This window comes from Dendropsophus ebraccatus, chromosome 9, assembly GCF_027789765.1.
Source record: "Dendropsophus ebraccatus isolate aDenEbr1 chromosome 9, aDenEbr1.pat, whole genome shotgun sequence".
Taxonomy (NCBI): Eukaryota; Metazoa; Chordata; class Amphibia; order Anura; family Hylidae; genus Dendropsophus; species Dendropsophus ebraccatus.
Window position 1 is genome coordinate 81,811,750 of NC_091462.1, and position 19,474 is coordinate 81,831,223.

At 42.9% G+C, this 19,474-nt stretch overlaps 1 protein-coding gene across 3 annotated transcripts in view; it reads left to right on the forward strand.

Annotated features, from left to right (window-relative positions):
• ERCC4 (ERCC excision repair 4, endonuclease catalytic subunit) overlaps positions 1–19,026 on the forward strand; it is a 39,238-nt gene extending 20,212 nt beyond the window's left edge. For 2 of the 3 annotated variants that reach the window (XM_069985417.1, XM_069985415.1), the window contains exons 6-14: positions 1,859–2,066; positions 3,111–3,291; positions 4,197–4,319; positions 7,444–7,554; positions 12,030–12,068; positions 15,165–15,756; positions 16,107–16,199; positions 16,983–17,095; positions 18,250–19,026. In XM_069985417.1, coding sequence (XP_069841518.1) covers positions 1,859–2,066; positions 3,111–3,291; positions 4,197–4,319; positions 7,444–7,554; positions 12,030–12,068; positions 15,165–15,756; positions 16,107–16,199; positions 16,983–17,095; positions 18,250–18,983 — 2,194 coding nt within the window. In that variant the 3' untranslated portion in view covers positions 18,984–19,026. The remainder of the gene's footprint in view (positions 1–1,858; positions 2,067–3,110; positions 3,292–4,196; positions 4,320–7,443; positions 7,555–12,029; positions 12,069–15,164; positions 15,757–16,106; positions 16,200–16,982; positions 17,096–18,249) is intronic. The other variant, XM_069985418.1, reaches the window with a different exon arrangement.
• Positions 19,027–19,474: the final 448 nt, after the last annotated feature.

A 19,474-nucleotide genomic window follows, 5' to 3' on the forward strand; every position in this document is an offset into this window, starting at 1 on the left:
GGTTACAGAAATTTCTGAGCATTGCTACAAGGTCTGATTTTTTTCTGTTGAAATATTGTGGTCTGAAAATTGGTGATGGTCCAAGATCATAGACCTGGCTGGTTATCTATGACATACGTATGATTAGATGTCAGATCATTATTCACCATTAGAAAATAAAGCAGGTTCATCATGAGATTGATCAGCGGTCATATCAGTTGTTCCCAGGCATTGCCAGAAAATATGCGCACACCGCACAAGTACTTTATAGGGGGATTAAAGGGAAGTAGTTGAGCTGATTACCTTTAAGAAAGTCTGTTTTCCATACATTGGACCTCGCCTGATGAATGTCTATAAATCAGCATCAACTTCTTTACTGATTCCTTATGTTCTTCTTCCAAAATGTATACAGTATATGCAAACTTAGCAACATTCTTCTCTTTAAAGCCCTGAATGGACCATTAAATAGCAATTTCTTCTAATAACAGGAAGTTTTTTTTTCACCTAAACTTATCACAGAAGACTTTTTTTTTTTTTTTTTTTTACTAAAATCCTTCAGAGCTGTCATGGCTCCAGCTGGATAGGAAAGAGAAGCATGGATTCAGTTACATCATTTTCTAAATGGCACAATGAATCTTCATTAACTGTAAAACAACGTCAAGGTTAATGAAGAAAGTCTTTTGATCAGCGGCCGCTGTTGTGCTCGCCGTGTATCGTCTTGTGTACTCCCGGAGCACATTGCATCGGAAACCGCTGACTCCGTGCCAGTTCTCCCAGGTTTATCTGGCTTATTTGGGGCACTTTGGCTGCTGTTTGCATCTTCTTCCAGATGGTGGATTTTTCTTGCCTCTGGTCCACCGAGCATTAGTGACCAAGAATAAAAGGTTGCAGACTAGTACGGATCTGGCTGCTGTTCACAAAGGGATTAATGTTCTACTTTGAAGTAGTAAAAAGGAGTAATAATCTGCTGGAAATGAATAATTTGTGTGTGTTCTGCGAGGAGAGATAAAACCACACTGTTCTGTGAACTCAGAAGTAGGAGGCGAATGGGAAAGTTATAGTGTAGTCTATGCGGTATACTGTATGAGGCTTTTGGGGCATCAATAAAAGGGGTGCATACATCTGTTCATGTGGAAGTAGATGTGGAAAATGCAACTTTGTAAAAGTCATGGTTTTATTTTTGTAAAAGTTTCCTTTTTTATTGTTAGTAGTTTTAGCAATTTGTTAGTGTCCTGCAAAGATTGGGTGCATGCACAGTATAGGCATAGGGATGCCAGCTCTATAGTTAAAGGGGAACTATCAGCAAATTAGCACAATCTAAATAAAGACTGCAAGGAAACGGTGCAGAGGAGCGCCCCCTCCTCTGCACCGTTTCCGTGCAGTCTTAATTCTGTCCTCTGTCCCATAAGGCCACTTGGAGCACTGCCCCGACCCCAGAGCGCCGAAATGGCCTGCCTGTGGCCGGCCTGTTCCATTGATAATTTTTGGAATGGGCACATCACCACTCTGGGGTCGGGGCAGTGCTCCAAAGGCCTCATGGGAAAGAGCGTTAAAACTGCACGGGAATGGCTCTGAGCATGAAGGTAGGAGACATGCCTTCATCCTCAGTGCCCCATGGGCAATAGGGAGCTATCAGCAGGTTAGATTCGTCCAACGGGTGTGTTCACACGTACAGCAGATTTAATGCTGTGTCCAGTTATTTAGTTATGATATCTGCGCCATTAAATCTGCTGCGGATCCTGTATGTGTAAATGCAACCCTAAGGTTAGTAACTCTGCTCAAAGTATGGCGCGTGTTGATGACCTGTATGTACTTGCGTGGAGATTTTATGATTAATATCACGTGTTTAACTTTGAATAACAAGCCCTTGTTTTTGCAGGTTTCATGTGTCTGTGAATTCATTTTTGGAGAAGCAGAAGCCAGAAGTGGTGGAGCTGCACATCACGATGACCCCGGCTATGCTGGCCATACAAGCATCCATACTGGATATAATGAACGCTTGCTTGAGGGAGCTCAAACGTTACAATCCTGCTTTAGAGGTGGAAGATCTGTCCCTGGAGAATGCCATTGGCAGGGCCTTTGACAAGGTATGTCACTTCTGCAAAATGACTGCAGTAGTTAATATTCATAGTCCATGAGCTTATTGAGTCTGTGATAGTACAGGAATTCAGACTAAAAATACCATAAGGTAAAAGTTTCTTTAAACCACACATGTACATTATTCTAGGGGGCTGATTATTAGTGAGAAAGTGTGTAGCAATGTGTACCCTAGTTGACTAGTCATAGGCATATTTCTGTGATTCAATAGATTCATCAGCTGTCATGTGACAATGAGCAGTTTTCACCACCTTTTCACAGCCATTTTTTGTGGGGAAAGAGTATTGATGAGCTATCCTCCAATCCTTGGGATATGTCATAAATATCAGATTGTCAGGGTACCAACACCTGGCGGCTGATCAGCTGTTTGTCAGAGCCTTGGTGCCCACATACATACAGAAACAAAAGACATATAGCTCCATAGATTGTGTAGTGACCATTCACTCCTATTCACTTTAAAGGGAACCAATCAGCACGACCAGTCCTGGCTCTCTGCCTGTGAGCGCCCTCTGCAGGCATGATTGACAGGCAGAGAGGCAACGGCCGGCTCTCCGCCAAGATGACTAGTTCCGCCTCTCTCTGGGCCTTGTGTGCCGGATCAAAATAGTTTTACACATAAACATATACAGGCCACTGAAGACAACGCTGGTACGGTAGGAGAGCGGAGTAGTCAATCTATTTAGTGCAGCTGGGAGCTATATTAGCACGACTATACTGATTGGTTCTCTTTACACAAAGCAGCAGAAAAATGTGACCAGTATCGGCATTAATTGAGTAAATAATTCCTTCTATATTGCTTTCAATACACAAAATGATCCTACATAGAAATTCCCTTGGCTTTTTATTTTATCTGTTTGATTTAATAAACCATGCCCACATGTGTTGAGACCATTACCAGAAAGCGGATAAACTTACTAGATATTCTTAGTTTTTTTGCAGGTGACCCTATTAGTTACATTTAGCAAAAGTGCCGGAGATTGTGTAGTATAACAGGTATACCTTACAAAGCATTTATGTGTGGTTTTATTTTCTAGACTATACGACATTACCTGGATCCCCTGTGGCATCAGCTCGGCGCCAAGACTAAATCTTTGGTTCAGGACTTAAAAATCCTCCGCACCCTTTTACAGTACCTGTCCCAGTATGACTGTGTAACTTTCCTGAACTTGCTAGAGTCAATGAGAGCCAGCGAAAAAGCATTTGGACAGAATTCAGGTGCATTTTTATGTTAACCCCTTTGTTATGAACAGAATATGTCACTAGGTCTATGCTGCTGTATCTGAGCGTGGCAAAACCTAGTTAGAGGGGCTGAGCAGAACAATGTAGTACTTACATGTTGTAATGCGGCCATTTATAGGCCGGAGTATAAGCTCTTCACAAAGCTGCCCCCCTCTGCACAGCTGTCTGCCTGCATACAGTATGCCGGTGAGCAAAGGGAGCAGGTTCTCATGAATATCAAGGACTACTTGGCACATGCATATAATGGAGAGGGCTCAATGCATAGTGCTCTATGTCTTCCGTAACCATAAGGATAGCTCCACATGGCTTAGGAAGTAATCCATTGCCCTGCTTAGCGTTTCTGTCACTAGTTTCTGCTGCCTTCGGATTGAAAATAAGCATAAACCTAGCAATAGTGTCTCTTCTTAATGGGGTAATCCAGTTTTAGCATATAGAGCTTATGAATTGTGTCATCAGTGTAACATTTGGATGATATGACCCCTACCACATGGGAGGTATAGTTTAATCAATTAGAACTGTCTCTAGAGAACTAGAAAATATACCGCTTACTACATAATAAAAGTTTATTTTTAACCTATGGGAAAGCAGTATATTTTCTAGTTCTCTAGAGACAGTTCTAATCAGTGTAACATTTAACCGTTTTACGCCTCATTTACACATTTACAATATCACACGTAGTGGACAGATAATGAACCCATTTGTTTCTATGGCTTCTATGTTTACATGCCCGTAGGTGTTACTGATCCATGCTGGGGCATCCTAACTCAGTCGTAATGTAAAAAATAGTTGTGCCCGAATACCCCTTTTAAATGAGACATAAAATGCCTTTAAATATACAGTTGTTAACATTCAGATTTGTATTTTCTCTTCTGTTTTTAAAGGTTGGCTGTTTCTTGACTCGAGTACATCCATGTTTGTTCACGCTCGAGGCCGGGTCTATAGTGTCCCTGACTCAAAATCTACCAAAAAATGTAAAACGGCGGCTGAGACAAATGACAAACAGGGTAAGTAATACAAATGCCAAAAGTTGATGCTTTGTGAGTGATTTATTATTTTATAGTGAACTGTCTTTGTACGTGATATACATCTTGGAAATGGTTATTGAAACACAGAGTACATTTTGACTTTTCGAAAGTTTTCATAATTCCACAGATTTGGGTACTAAGACCTTTGCCAATCACAAGAGAAAAGGAGGAGAAGCACTCAGCTAATCTCTTCATTCTCCATCTCCCTTTTTTGCAGGAAATAGATTCATGATGGAATCTTTCACTTGTAACAAGGAGAAAGGCAGGGTTCGAAACACTTAGCCAAATGCTTCCCATGGCTTGTTCTAACAATCATTGAGGACAGGGGCGTAGCTAATGTCTCCTGGGCCCTGGTGCAAGAGGTCAACTTGGCCCCCCCCCCTTTCCAAGCGATGCTATTGATAGATGGATAAAATCGCAAGACTGATATTACCAATACCACCAGTATATAGGAAATATTATCACCACAAATATTGCCGCCATAATGTTACAAATTTTGTATACGGAGACCAATATTGCCAATAATACCAGTATACCAGTAAGAGGCAAATATTACCGCCACAACCACTACCATATTGTTAATGACCAAATCCTGTATACTAAGATCAATAAAACACAGTACCAGATTACAAGTAACAAATATTACCACTGCATACTGACTAACATCACCACATACTGACTAACCCCACTGCTGCTACTGAATTATACCACCACATACTGACTAACACCACAGCTGCTACTGAATAAAATCCACTGTACAAAGATCACTATAACATACAATCTCATACAGTCACATAGAGGGAGACCCAGCTCTACGCAGACTCTTTACACCATATACATTATAGTGCAGATAGATTTAGTGACTCACAGGGGACGTCTTCTCTGATCGAAGTTCTTCCCTTTTCATTTTCTTCTCCATCTGCCCTGGGCTGTTATGAGAACTTCTCCGAACCACGAATCCACCGAATCTGCCAGACAGACATATTAGGCTCCTCACTCTGGCACCATCCTCATCTCTCTACAAACTGCACATCTGTATTGGCCCCTTTACACCCTCGTTTAGTGGGTAGGCTGACTCTGTGACCCCCTTATAGTATATGCCCCCCTCTGTGTGGTCCACTATAGTACATGCCCTATTGTATCCACCCCCATGTATTCCCCTTATAGATGGCCCTGCATGTGTTATTTCCCTTATAGATGGCCCCCATGCAATCCCTCTAATAGATGGCCTTCAAGTTTCCCCTTATAGATGCCTCCCCCCCCAGGTAATGCCCCTTATAGATGGCTCCCCCAGGTAATGCCCCTTATAGATGGCTCCCCCAGGTAATGCCCCTTTATAGATGGCTCCCCCTGGTAATGCCCCTTTATAGATGGCTCCCCCTGGTAATGCCCCTTTATAGATGGCTCCCCCCAGGTAATGCCCCTTATAGATGGCCCCCAGTCTGTGCAAAAAAAACAAAACAACACAACTCACCTGACAACTCGCTCCCCCGCCGTGTCTCTCTCATCCTGCAGTCCGGTCTGGCTGTCGGCTGGCGCGCGGCTCCCCCGGTCTGTCCCGTCCCTGGCAGCACAAGCATCAGTGAGGTCAGTGTGTGCGCTGGGGATGTTACTTCCGGCACGGGGGCGCTTGTTATAGACGCACCCTGCGCCGGAAGTACTTCCCCGGCGCACACTGACCTCACTGATACTTGTGCTGCCGGGGACGGGACAGACCGGGGGAGCCGCGCGTTAGCCGGGGGGCCTGTCCCAGCCTCCCTCTTGTGACTGCATGCAATATCCCGCTTGCGGTGACAAGAGGGAATGGTAGGGGGCAGTGCGGTGGCAAGGGGGGGCCTCACGGTAGCTACGCCACTGATTGAGGATCTTGGCACCCAGACCCCAAAGAATCAAAATTTTTTAAACATATACATTTTTGAAAAAAAATTACACTTAAAAGACAATTTTATTGAGCATTGGGGGGGGGGAAATTGATATTTCATAGAGATTTCTCAAATGTTTATACTGGTTGGGGTCTGAGTGATCAGACAGCTAACAATAAGATGAACGAGCCAGGAGAGACCCACGCTTAAGGCGTTCCCTCCCGACTTTGTATTGTGACTGACGTAAAAGCATAATGTTAGTCTATGGGGCTGTCTCCCCACTCGTTCTTCCAATCAGACACCATCTGAACACTCAGATCCTGACTGATAAAAACTTGTGACATATCACACGGATCCACTAGCACCAAGTTTCAAGTCCAATATGTCATAAAGAGCAGATGTGTGCCAGATGGCCTGCAATCCCAAGTAGAGGCCAGGTCACATAACAAGACAAGAACTCTTCCTTCTCTGTTCTGGCGACATGTCAAAGGGCCTTTTTGGTGACTGACAACCTTTATGGCTGTGTCCATGTTTTCCAGGCAGCCTTAGGGCTGCATCCAACTTCAGCAGCCGCCGCTAATCAAATGCTGCACGCTCAGGTTCAGATGAGCCCGAGCATGCTGGAGATTCGCTTTTCTTTCTTAAGAGACTTATTACTATTCAATATGCAAAAAGCTATACTCCTATTAAGTCACTGTAAAGTTTCGACCTTGAGTTTAAACAAAACTCTGTTTCCCTTTACAATAATATAAGTAATATATCAGCAGGTTAGAAGCATATAACCTACTTATGTCCCTATAGCCCACAGGATGCTGAGGATGAAGGTATGTTTCTTACCTTGAAACTCTGCACTTTTTCATGTACTTTTGTAGCTCAATCCATATACTAATGAGGCAGATTGGTGCAGTAGGGGTGGGACTACCCCCCCTCAGTGCCCTGGCTGCACCACCCCTTCCAATGAATATTGGGATGCCACTTTGCAGTAACGCCACTTCGGTGCTCTGAATATTCATTAGAAGGTACAGACCAGCCGGGGGCTGATTGGTGAGGACGATAGTCCCACCCCCTGAGCACCAAACTGCCTTATTAGCATATGGATTAAACTAAAAAGTACACAAAAATGGTGCTGGTGGCAATAGGGACATATTAGCAGGTCTGATGCTTCTAATCTGTTGATAGTTTCCATTTTTTCCTAGTTTGTCTTTTATAAATGACTTTTTTTTTCTTTTTGTTTGCAACAGATGGAAAGAGACAGCTGGTTTTAGAGAGCAATCCCAAGTGGGAAGCTTTGAGTGAGGTTCTGAAAGAGATTGAAACGGAGAACAAGGAAAGTGAAGCTCTAGGTGGGCCAGGTAAGATTGTTTCATGGTTTGATTGTTTGAAAATCTGTATGTGTCAGTCTGTGCCTGTGATCTTGAGAAGGGGACCCCACCATTCTAGCTGAATAAAGCTGCAGGCCGTGTATGAGTAGCTGGTTCTCTACACAGCACCCAAAGAGAGCCGTATGCAACTTTTTGCTCGCTTAGGCGACTCCGTAGACCATGGAGTGTGGATTGCTGCTCCATTCAGCGAGGATATCAGAGTCCCTATTCTTGAGATTGAGGAGGACCCCCTGTGAACTCTTTGTTATGCCCTAAACTTTGTTTATGTCTTTGAAAAGTTCATTTTCATAAAGCTATAATAGGATGGATGATTGATAGTTTGGTCTTTATTACCTTTCCTGGAGATATATCACATACACACATCTGGCCATTGCAGTTATCAGTTACTGACAATAGAATTTGCAGACCCCTTTAAACATACCAGCCACATGGTTACCTAATGTAATATAATGGTTAGCCACATCTCTTCTGTTAGACCAAGTTCACATTGCATCACTTACTTGTTGATACAATTACAGTATACCTGTCTTTTTTGGTTTTTTTTAACACTATGGACAACATGCACTTACCACATACAGTTTTAAGCAGCCTTTGTTGAACCATTGATATAAATCAAAAAAGCATCCCGATTTTCATTGGTCTCCTTGTTGCCAGCCTTTCCTTTTTCAGTGGGTGGTTTCCAGCCAAATATCTTTGCCAGTGCACTGCATGCTATATTCCTTTCCCTCACTTTATCCTCCCATAGGAAGCTTCGCCCTTCTCTCTGTTATTGCTGCATGCTTTTCCAAAATTGCTTTGTGATGGTGGAGACAACTTTTCTGAATGTTTACGTGCCACAAATTTGAAAACAAAAAGTCTTAAAACACGGACCAGATGTAAAGTATAAAGTGATGTTCACCCAGCCGATACTGCATCGGCTGGGTAAACATCTGAGACATCGGGCGCTGTTTGAGGCTGGGTTCACACTACGTATATTTCAGTCAGTATTGTGGTCCTCATATTGCAACCAAAACCAGGAGTGGATTGAAAACACAGAAAGGCTCTGTTCACACAATGTTGAAATTGAGTGGATGGCCGCCATTTAATGGCAAATATTTGCTGTTATTTTAAAACAACGGCTGTTATATTGAAATAGTGGCCGTTATTTACGGTTATATGGCGGCCATCCACTGAATCTCAACATTGTGTGAACAGATCCTTTGTGTTTTTAATCCAGTCCTGGTTTTGGTTGCAATATGAGGACCACAATACTGACTGAAACGTACGTAGTGTGAACCCAGCCTGACACTGCAAACAGCGGCCATGTCAGACAACGGCCAATGTACAGAATGTGAACATGGCCTTATAATAATTTACTGACCAATACATAATCATTTACTGAAAAGGTTTTTTTTAGATTGTATTCATTTTACTTCGACAATAAATGGAATTATATATAGATTTTTTTTTTTTTTAAATGCTCCCCCCCCCCCCCCCCCCCCAAAAAAAAAAAACAAAACATGACCTTACATAGCTAAATTGCTTAAAGGGGTTGGCCACTTTATAGTATAATAGGTCAGTACAAAGTATTAGTAAGTGTACTCACTGTATATACTGACAGCAGCTCCCTGTGTACCTCATGGAGCTAAAATCAGACTCCCCTTCACCAGGCTGTGGTGCCCTGTTCTGTTTTGTTTCAGTCCATAAGATGGCTGACATGGAGGAGCATGTGACCAGGCCCTGTCCACTGTGTCCTCCATAGACATATACAGGCTCAGTGGTGGACACTGGGGGGCGGGGCCTGGTCACATGCTCCTCCATGTCAGCAATCTTATAGACCAAAACACCACAGAGCAGGGCAGTACAGCCTGGTGAAGGGGAGTCTGATATTAGCTCTATGAGGTACACAGGGAGCTGCTGTCAGTATATATAGGGAATACACTTACTAATACTGTACACTGAGCAATTTTACTATAAAGTGGCCAACCCCTTTAAAGAAGATGAAAGTTACATTTAACCAGTGCAGATGGACAAACTATTTCACATAGTCCCTTCCACCGTTCACCCACTGCTGTCATGTCATCTGGTTCTCTTTCTGGTTCTTTTTCCGATTAAAGGGGTAGTGCGGTGTAAAAAAAAAATTTCACTAAATAACACACATTACAAAGTTATACAACATTGTAATGTGTGTTATTTAAGTAAATTGCCCCCTTCCCCGTGTAAACACCCCACCCCCACCCCCCGACCATTGACCCGGAATCACTGTCGACCCTGGCCGCCATCTTGGGACGATCATGTCATCTTCAGGAGGGCGGCCTGACTGCTCCTTTCCTCCCTCATTCCGGCCCCTGGAGGGGGCTGGAGGGGGGCCGTCATGAGGGAGGGTTGGAGCAGTCAAGCCGGCCTCCTGAAGATGACGTGATCGTCCCAAGATGGTGGCCGGGGTTGACTGATTCCGTGAGTATACAGTATCACACTTCCGGGTCCACGGTCAGGAGGGGGAGGGGGGAAACATGGGGAAGGGGGCCATTCACTTAAATAACACACATAACAATGTCGTATAACTTTGTAATGTGTGTTATTTAGTGAAAAATCTTTTACACCTCACTACCCCTTTAAGTTTCACAAAAGCAGGGAGTGTCATCAGAAGAAGCAAGAAGATGACAGTAGTAGGGACAGGAAGACTTGACAGCAGTAGGGGATCAGGGGAGTATGTGTTTTTTTTTTATTTCTATGTACAGGAAGGCATAAACCAACTTCCCCATTAGAAGAATCATGAGGGATATATGTACACCAGAAAAGACAAATTACCTTGTCTACATAGCTACAATAAAAAGAGAACATTTTCCAGGTGTTCTTTTTTTCCTATACAGTCAAAATCCATTAGATTACCTGTATTTTTTTAAACTGAATCCATAAATGATATGTTTCTTATATATAATTTTCTACAGATCCGATAAACCGTAGCTTTGTTTTACTGGCACTGCAGTTTTCAGAAAGAGTTTCCTCCGCAACTAAATTCTCCTTTCTGACATCTGGCACCAAGACTGTTAAATGAGAAGTTATATTTTTAGCATTAACCTGACAGCGTGTTATGCAGTGCAAGATCACGTATCCGGCTTCTTCTGGCCTGGTATTATGACGATCATTGCATTGTTTGTTTAACTATCTGTAATCAAGCTCAATCGCATTTAACCAGATTGAGAATGAAACCAACTTATGTAGTTGTGGCAAAATACCATCTATGTTATGTGCTAGACCACCGAGCGGTCTACGTCTCCCGGACGGTATAACTTACATGTGTACGGCCGATTTACATCTAGTATTTAGTTGATGTGGTGATATGTGTTTATTCTACTTCTTGGCTTTTTCATTGATTTGTTTCCATTACTTTAAAACATCGTAAATATTTTGCCCCAAATCAAACATCATAAAACCTATCGGGATAATGGTTTTAGCTGCCTATTTACAGATCCAGGTATTTTATGGTCACTGGAACAAAGTTAACTGGAAAAATCTGTTTTTACCATTACAAAGTACAACAAATTATGTCCCATATTGCAATATGTGGCCACTACCTTCACGCTATGATTGCAGTGATAACCAGAACGGCTGGGGGGAAACTTTAAACCAGGTCATGTCAGTTCATACACTCTCTACAACTACTGTACATACATATTCCATTATGTGAATTCACTTACTTGTTTTAAATAAATCTGTACGCCATGTGCTTATTCTAGGGGTGCATGTAGAGGAAGAGACTCCTACTCAGGGGCATAGCTTAAAGAGTCACTGTCGTTAAAAATTTTTTTTTTTTGCAGAAATCAATAGTCCAGGCAATTTTAAAAGGGTTAAGCAGCACTACAAAAACATGGCCGCTTTCCCCCCTACTGTTGTCTCCAGTTTGGATGGGGTTTTGAAACTCAGCTCCATTGAAGTAAATGGAGCTTAATTGCAATCCACACCTGAACTGGAGACAACAGTAGGGGGGGGGGCATGTTTTTGTAGCACTGGATAACCCCTTTAAGAAACTTGTAATTGTAATTGGGTATATATGCCATTATCTGCATTAAAAAAGCCTTTTCCCTCCTCTCTTTCTGTCATCCGCTCCTCAGAATCAGGAAATCTCGACCGTTTTTTTTCAGTCTGATCCTGTCTGAGCTATGGAGGGGGGAGGGGGAGGAGAGACAGAGAAGAAATGTCGGCAGCAGAGAACAAAGGATTACTCAGCAGGGGAGCTATTCAGAGTGCCATTAAGAGGTCAGAGAGGTCAGTGGTGACTGTCAGAGGAGAGAGCCTGTGATGTTGCTGTAAATTAACTCTTCATAGGGAAACAATGAAGACAGGGGGGAGAGCTTCAAACTGCTTTTTCATGATAAAAAATAATTTTTCGGCTAATAAACCCAATTACAAGGTTTCTTAAAATCGCCTGGACTATTAATTTTTTCTTTTTTTTTTTTTTGCAGAAATAAACGACAGTGACACTTTAAGGTTCAAGAGCCAAGGTACAAAGGCTCAGCTTTGCACCCCCCCCCCCATCTATGGTTTTATAGATATATTATCTGAAATCTGCTTTTCCCCTCTTTCTTTTACCAAACACATGTATTCTTTGAGACAGGCAATACCTAGCTCCCAATGGCAGCTGGTTCTGGCAGAATCATTGGAGTGCTAAGTACAGGCCTGTGCAGACTTATGCACCTCTGGTTGCCCCTGTTGCACTCTTTGCTCTTTTTTGTATTAAATACAAAATCCATTCCACACGCAAGGCTGCAGGAGAGTGGGACCTGGAGCTGAAGGTCTATGGGCTGTAAGGGTGGGTTCACACTACGGAATTCTTGCGGATAATGTCCGCGGAATTCCGTCGGCTGTCCGCGCACAAGGCCGCGCGCCTTTCCCACCATTCTATGGGCCGGCGTATTCCACTATCCGCTGAAACCCACCGTAAGGCTGTATTCTGAGCCTCACTGAGCCAGCAGGGTTTTGTATTCGTCCGTCTCGGTGAACTGATCCCAGTAGAACCACGTCCGGAAGAACCGAGCATTGCGGTCTTGTAGCTGAGCAGTAAGATCTTCCATGCGTTTGATATCTTCGATTCTACGAATCCACATGGAGATAGTGGGGGGGGGGGGGGGTCCGGTCTACGCCACAATGCAGGGATACAGGCACGTGCAGACATATGCAAGAGGAATAGTGAGGGAGAAAATGGACGTTGGTGGTCGATGAAGGTGGACGAGATGCGTCAGACTTCCTTCCAAAAGGGAACCACTTTCAGGCAGCTAGGTCTTCCTCCCAAGCAAAGAGAAAAGGAGGGGGCGGCTGTTCTGGTGGAGAGCCCAGAACCCGAGAGGGGCAGGGTCAGAGAGATCCCCAAGTTCCGAGAGGGATAATCATGACGTCCCTTTGAGAAAGAGGGTAGCTCTAAAGTTACCAGCCCTGAGCCAAGCGCGGAAGACCGGGTCCTCCGTGCTGCCCGGGAAAGCTGGGTTTCCTATGACTGGGAACAGTGGGGAGGGATGCGGGGCTAGGAAGCCGGAAGAGAGATGTTTCTGACACACCTTTAGCGTCGGGGCCAGGGTAGGGTAGGTGTATTCTGGTTCCTGACATAGCTATGATTAGTAAAACAAGTCAACAAAATGACATTTTAACCCTTTCTTTTTTGACAACATAGGCACATAGTGGTAGTCACATGTAGTGGCCTGGCAAATGGGGAGGAAGCAGTTAACACTTTGAACAGTTCTTTTCTGCTTTTATCAGTGCAGCCTTCGTGTTATGAATTTACACCTCTGTGTGACATCTTTGCTTCTGTCAGTGCTGCTGCATAGACACACACACATATATATATTATATGAGAATTGGAGCTTTAGCAGGTCAGACATAAGCAGTCAACCTTAACATGTAGTGGGGCCTCTGGGCCCCCTAAATTTATGGGCCCAGTCACAGCTGCGACCACTGCAACTTCTAAAGCGAAATCATTTTCTTAGTGCCTGGGGGGTGGAAACACCTTTTAAACAGTTCAGGAAAAAAAAAACTGTAAAAGGCTGCAATTCTGCTGCCAACTCTAGGAGGAGCTCACTGCATATGAATATATGATTGAGTTTTCTTAATAACAGGGCTCCAATCATTAAGAGAACTCAGGACCTATTTATTAAATACATGTGAATAATAGTACACTCTCCTGCCCAAAACCATGGCTTCCATCTGCAGCCATATATTGACAATATACAGTGATGCCTTTGTTTAAGAGTAACTTGGTTTGAGAGCATTTTGGTTTAAGAGCTCACAGTTTTTCAAAATTGTGACTTGGTTTAAGAGCATTGCTTTGGTTTAAGAGCTCCCTGTACTGGGTGGGAGGGTGAATGGAGGAGGGATGTGGCCTGCTCAGCGGGGTCTACAGCACTGTACTCTGACCCAGGAAGCCTCCCTCACCTTCCAAATCATAGCAGATCCACTTCAGGCTGGGGCTTACATCAGGGGACAGGACTGTGGAGGTAATCTCTTCATAGCTGTAACCCCTCTCTCCCCGGACAGAGAATGCTGCTATACTGTGCCCACATCTGTCCTGCTCATTCCTTCATATTCCCTGCAGTCTCTTATCAGTCCTTGTGTTTCCCATCCTCTCCATTACTGTACAGTAAATTATAATATCACATATTCTGCTGTTTCTGAATGTTTGTTTTATTTGTTTTACATGTTATTCAGAATAATAAATCATTATTTTGGGGTGTGCTTTGGTTTAAGAGTGGATTTGGATTACAAGCGCCGTCCTGGAACGAATTATGCTCGTAAACCAAGGCACCACTGTATAATATAATTAAAATAAAAAGTTGTAACTTGTAACCACTAAAATACCTCAGTCTTCCAGTGATTTTAAATTATAGCCAGAAATCATGATGCATAATGTATGTCTATACTATTTCTCTCTTTAGACCACCAGAGGTATTACCTGACAACCTCTTAACAACTCTAACCCTAAAACCATCCCATACAAAAGTGTGTGATGTAAATTTGTGGGCACCAAGGCATTTAGAAACCTCAATTTGTAAACATGTTTGTGCCCAGATTAAAGGAGAGCTATCAGCAGGTTAGATGAATCTAACCTGCTTATAGCTCGCTGTAGTGCACGAGGCGCTGAGGATGAGTGTATGTCTCGTACCTTTATTCTCGTCGCCATTCCCATGCAGTTTTAATGTAGTGCTCTGTACAGTAAGGCCGTTTGGAGCACCATCCCTCCCCCAGAGCGCTGATCCAGCCCACTCCATTGATAATCATTAGTAGGTAGGCTGACCAGGGCTGGATGGATACTCTCAGAGCAGGGCAGTGCTCCAAGCAGCCTTAATGTACAGAGGAGTACATTAAAATTGCACAGGAACGGTGGCAAGAATTAAGGTAAGAGACATACCTTCATCCTCAGCGCCCCGTGCACTACAGGGAGCTTTCAGCAGGTTAGACTCATGCATGCATTTGTCATTTACTCTGGATATTTGGGAAAAAAAGGTCTGACACTTGATGCAGAGTTGTTATTTGTGGGGAGTTTTGCCAGTTAAAATTGCATCCAGTCATTGTGCTTGTCTACTATATTATTCATTGTGTTTTCTGGTCAGGCCGCGTGCTGATTTGTGCCAGCGATGACCGCACCTGTGCCCAGCTGAGAGAATACATTGCAGTGGGGGCCGAAGCTCTGCTGATGAGACTGTACAACAAAACCTTTGGGAGGGACGAGAAAGCTGCTGAAGTGTGGCTGAAAAATCGTAAATCTGTCAAGAAGAAGAAAGATTTAGGTGTGAGTGGGAAAAATGCTCGGGTAAAGAAGGCAAAAGAAGGTACAAGTAAGCAGAAAAAAAATTTGAGGAAGACAGAACTGACTTTAACCCAGATGATGGGAAATGCAGAAGACGAGGATGTCGGGAAAGATCAAGAAGACGACAGATGCAGAGAGGAAAGTATGAGCATTGAGAGTAGTGTAGAAGAACCCAAGTATGAAGACCTTGGATTGAACTTGTCTTCAGACTGCTATTACGGCATCTTAAAGGAGCCCCTCACTGTCATCCATCCTTTGCAAGGTTGCACTGACCCCTATGCACTTACCAGGGTTCTGCATGAAGTGGAACCAAGATATGTTGTCTTGTATGATGCAGAGCTCAGCTTTGTGCGCCAGCTGGAGATATACCGGGCAAGCAAGCAAAAGGCCTTAAGGTATTTATGGTGGTTGTGAAAATTTCTAGTGGTATGATAAAGTATACGTCCACAACTGGAAATGTAGAACTTCTGCACACAGCTGTACTATAAAGCTTTAGAAGTCCAAGAGGCCATGTAGTGACCGGCACTCTGGGCATGTGCAGTGAATGGCAGAAAGAAGCAGGCAGCTATGGCTTAACGTTTTTGGGGTTCTCCATGCTTATGGCATCCACTTTAGTGTTAAAGGGGATCACCACTCTTACATTTTGGGCAAAAGTAGAACTTCCTGTTAATGCATATCATGATTTATCTGAAGGTAGAATTTATGTTGTATTAATATATTTAAAATTTTTCTTCCAAAATTATAGAGTATATTTTCTGATTTATGGTGGGTCTACAGAGGAGCAGAGATACCTCACGTCACTCAGGAAAGAAAAAGAAGCCTTTGAGCAGCTAATTAGGTAATAATATGAACACTGACCAAGGGACACTTGTCTAAGGCCAAAGAAATGGAGGTGAAGGAAGCTGTTAGAACTAGAGATGAGCGAACCTCGAGCATACTCGAGTCCATCCGAACCCGAACTTTCAGCATTTGATTAGCGGTGGCTGCTGAACGTGAATAAAGCCCTAAGGCTATGTGGAAATCATGGATATAGTCATTGGCTGTATCCATGTTTTCCAGACAACCTTAGAGCTTTATCCAAGTTCTGCAGCCACCGCTAATCAAATGCCGAACGTTCGGGTTCAATCGACTCAAACCCGAACCCGGTTCCCTCATCTCTAGTTAGAACCTTTTGATCGAGACTTTTGTTGAGCAAACTTGTCAAAATGATTGGGTTCGGCAGCGTTATCCGAACCTGAAAGCTCGGAGTTTGATTCCCTACAGCTGCACAAGTTGGATACTGCCATAAGGAGTCCTGGAAAACATGTATATAGCCATATGCTGTATCTATATTTCCTGGCAGCCCTTGGGCAGCTGCAGGGACTCAAACACATGGAGCTTGGATACCGTTGCTGAACCCAAACATTTTGACAGGTTCACTCAACTCTAGTCTTGAGCAAACCTTATATATCTGACTAAACTTTTTTTTAGTATGTTGCTGCTATAGGTTATTACATTTGTTGGTTTATGCCTTACTGCCAGCAGGTGTCACCATTTGAAATGATATCCATAGAAAAAATTACGAAAGTGCTCTGCATAGAGATGGTAAATGTACACATACAACTTTTCTCTATGGTTTTAGGGAGAAGGCCAGCATGGTGATTCCTGAGGAAAGGGAAGGAAGAGATGACACAAATTTGGATCTTCAGAGAGATGTTACCCCTGCCTCAGATGCCAATGATACCCGTAAAGCTGGTAGGTGCTATGAGATGCCATCTCTGCATTACAAGGAATGGTCATGGGAGTGTAAATATTTTTTAAGCGGATTATTCTCCATGTAAATGTGATTCTGAGCTTTTGTTCTCAATTGGTTATCTCATATTTCCAACAAAGAAATCTCAAGTGCAAACAGAACAAGTTCTGTATTGTGTTCCTCTTATTCACACTGGCTTTACTGCAGGTATACTATCAACCATTGCAGGGGAGAGAAGTGTGCTGGAAATCCTAATCTGACCACGTGAACATTACTCACGTTCAGCAACCCCTACTATTTCCTTAAAATGTACACGTTTTGTTTTTTTGTTTTTTTCCTTTTTCCCTTCAATCTCAAAGGGGTATTCCGCTCAATTTAAAGCTTTAATATGTTGCTGCCCTTGGGGAGAATATAACAGCCTATTTTTTTACCTTTCCGCTCTCTCCTGGTGTCCTCATGCGTTATCTTCCAGTCCCTGGCTGAACGATCCTGCCACCACGTCAGAGATGGACTTGTCCAGCAGTGACAGCTCGCTCAGCCAATCTCTGACCGTGGCACTGTCCTGTCTCAGCCAGTGATTGGCTGAGCGGGCTGTCACTACCAGACAAGTCAGTTTCAGAAGTGGAGGCAGGATCTATTAGCCGGAGACTCTTATTACTTTTCCTCTTACCATAGATTGACAGTGTCAGGCTGTATAGACCCTAATCTTATTGATAATTGAAAAGATAACACAGTTCTAGAAGAAATTGCTGTAATGTAGCTTTTTTTATAGGAAATACAAATATTTAATAAGATGGACCCAGACTTCACAAGTTGTCTTTAAAGTGGAAAAACATAGATATATTCTTCCTGAAGCAGGGCCATTCTCGTCAGTTTGGATGTGGTTTTGCAGCTCAGTACCATTAAAGTCAATGGAGCTGAATTGTAATACCGCACAATCTGGCAGTGGATTGTAACCCTATGCTGGCAAGGTCCTCTCTTGTTCTGTGCCATTTATCTGTAGTTTGATATATTTTCTTGTTATTATAAAGTGCCCATATGTTATGTATTTAACCCCCTCTGTATTTCCATGTTACCTTGGAGTTTATGACACAGAATCATCTACTTGCCTTTTACCTATAGCAGGTTTCTCATTCCAGTTCTGTTTGACTTCTAGGAGGACAGCAGCGGAAGAACGTGCAGCAAAATATTATTGTGGACATGAGGGAATTCCGCAGCGAGTTACCATCTCTGATCCACAGACGTGGCATTGACATAGAGCCGGTCACTCTAGAAGTGGGAGATTATATTCTGACACCAGACATATGTGTTGAGAGGAAAAGCGTGAGTGACTTGATTGGATCATTGAACAATGGACGCCTCTTCACACAGTGTGTTTCCATGTGCCGATACTACAAGCGTCCCGTCCTTCTTATAGAATTTGACCCCAATAAGCCATTCTCCCTCACGTCTCGCAGCTCGATCCATCAAGAAATTTCTGTGAATGACATAACCTCAAAAATCACCCTTCTTACTCTGCACTTTCCTAGACTACGTGTTCTGTGGTGTCCGTCACCTTATGCCACCGCAGAACTGTTTGAGGAGCTGAAGCAGAACAGGCCACAGCCTGACGCTGCGACCGCCATGGCTATTACTGCTGACTCGGAAACCATCCCAGAATCTGAGAAATATAATCCAGGCCCTCAGGACTTCCTTCTAAAAATGCCAGGGGTCAACGCCAAAAATTGTCGAGCCATAATGAATCATGTGAAGAACATAGCAGAGCTGACAATGCTATCTCTAGAGAGATTGTCTGAGATTATCGGAAACTCTAATACGGCAAAACAACTTTATGATTTCATTCACACGTCTTACACAGAGGCAACTTCCCAGGGGAAAGCAAAACGTTGAGATATATATGTATGTATGTGTGTGTGTGTGTGTGTGTGTGTGTGTGTGTGTATATATATATATATATATATATATATATATATATATATATATATATATATATATATATATATATATATATATATATATATGTATGTATGTGTATATGTATATATAAAGAAAATATTTATTTGATAAACATTTGCAACTATTGCTATTTTTCAGCAAATAGCAGCTACTTACAAAAAAGTTTTTTTTTAAAGTAACAATGTGGGTAGATTTTAGAGTCCCTTTAAGATCACGTGCTGTTTACTCAGGGAGCATCAATTGGATCAATGATGAATTGTTAGTTTATTTTCTTTTATAGAAATATAGGTTCTAAGGCTGTTTACAAGCTGTTTTTCAAACCCTACTGAAATGCTCTGACAGTTCTCATCCTATGCGGGTACACAGGGGTTCCCTGACCCTGTTCACATGTAAGGGAAAAATACTGCCCAGATTTTTCTTTGCCA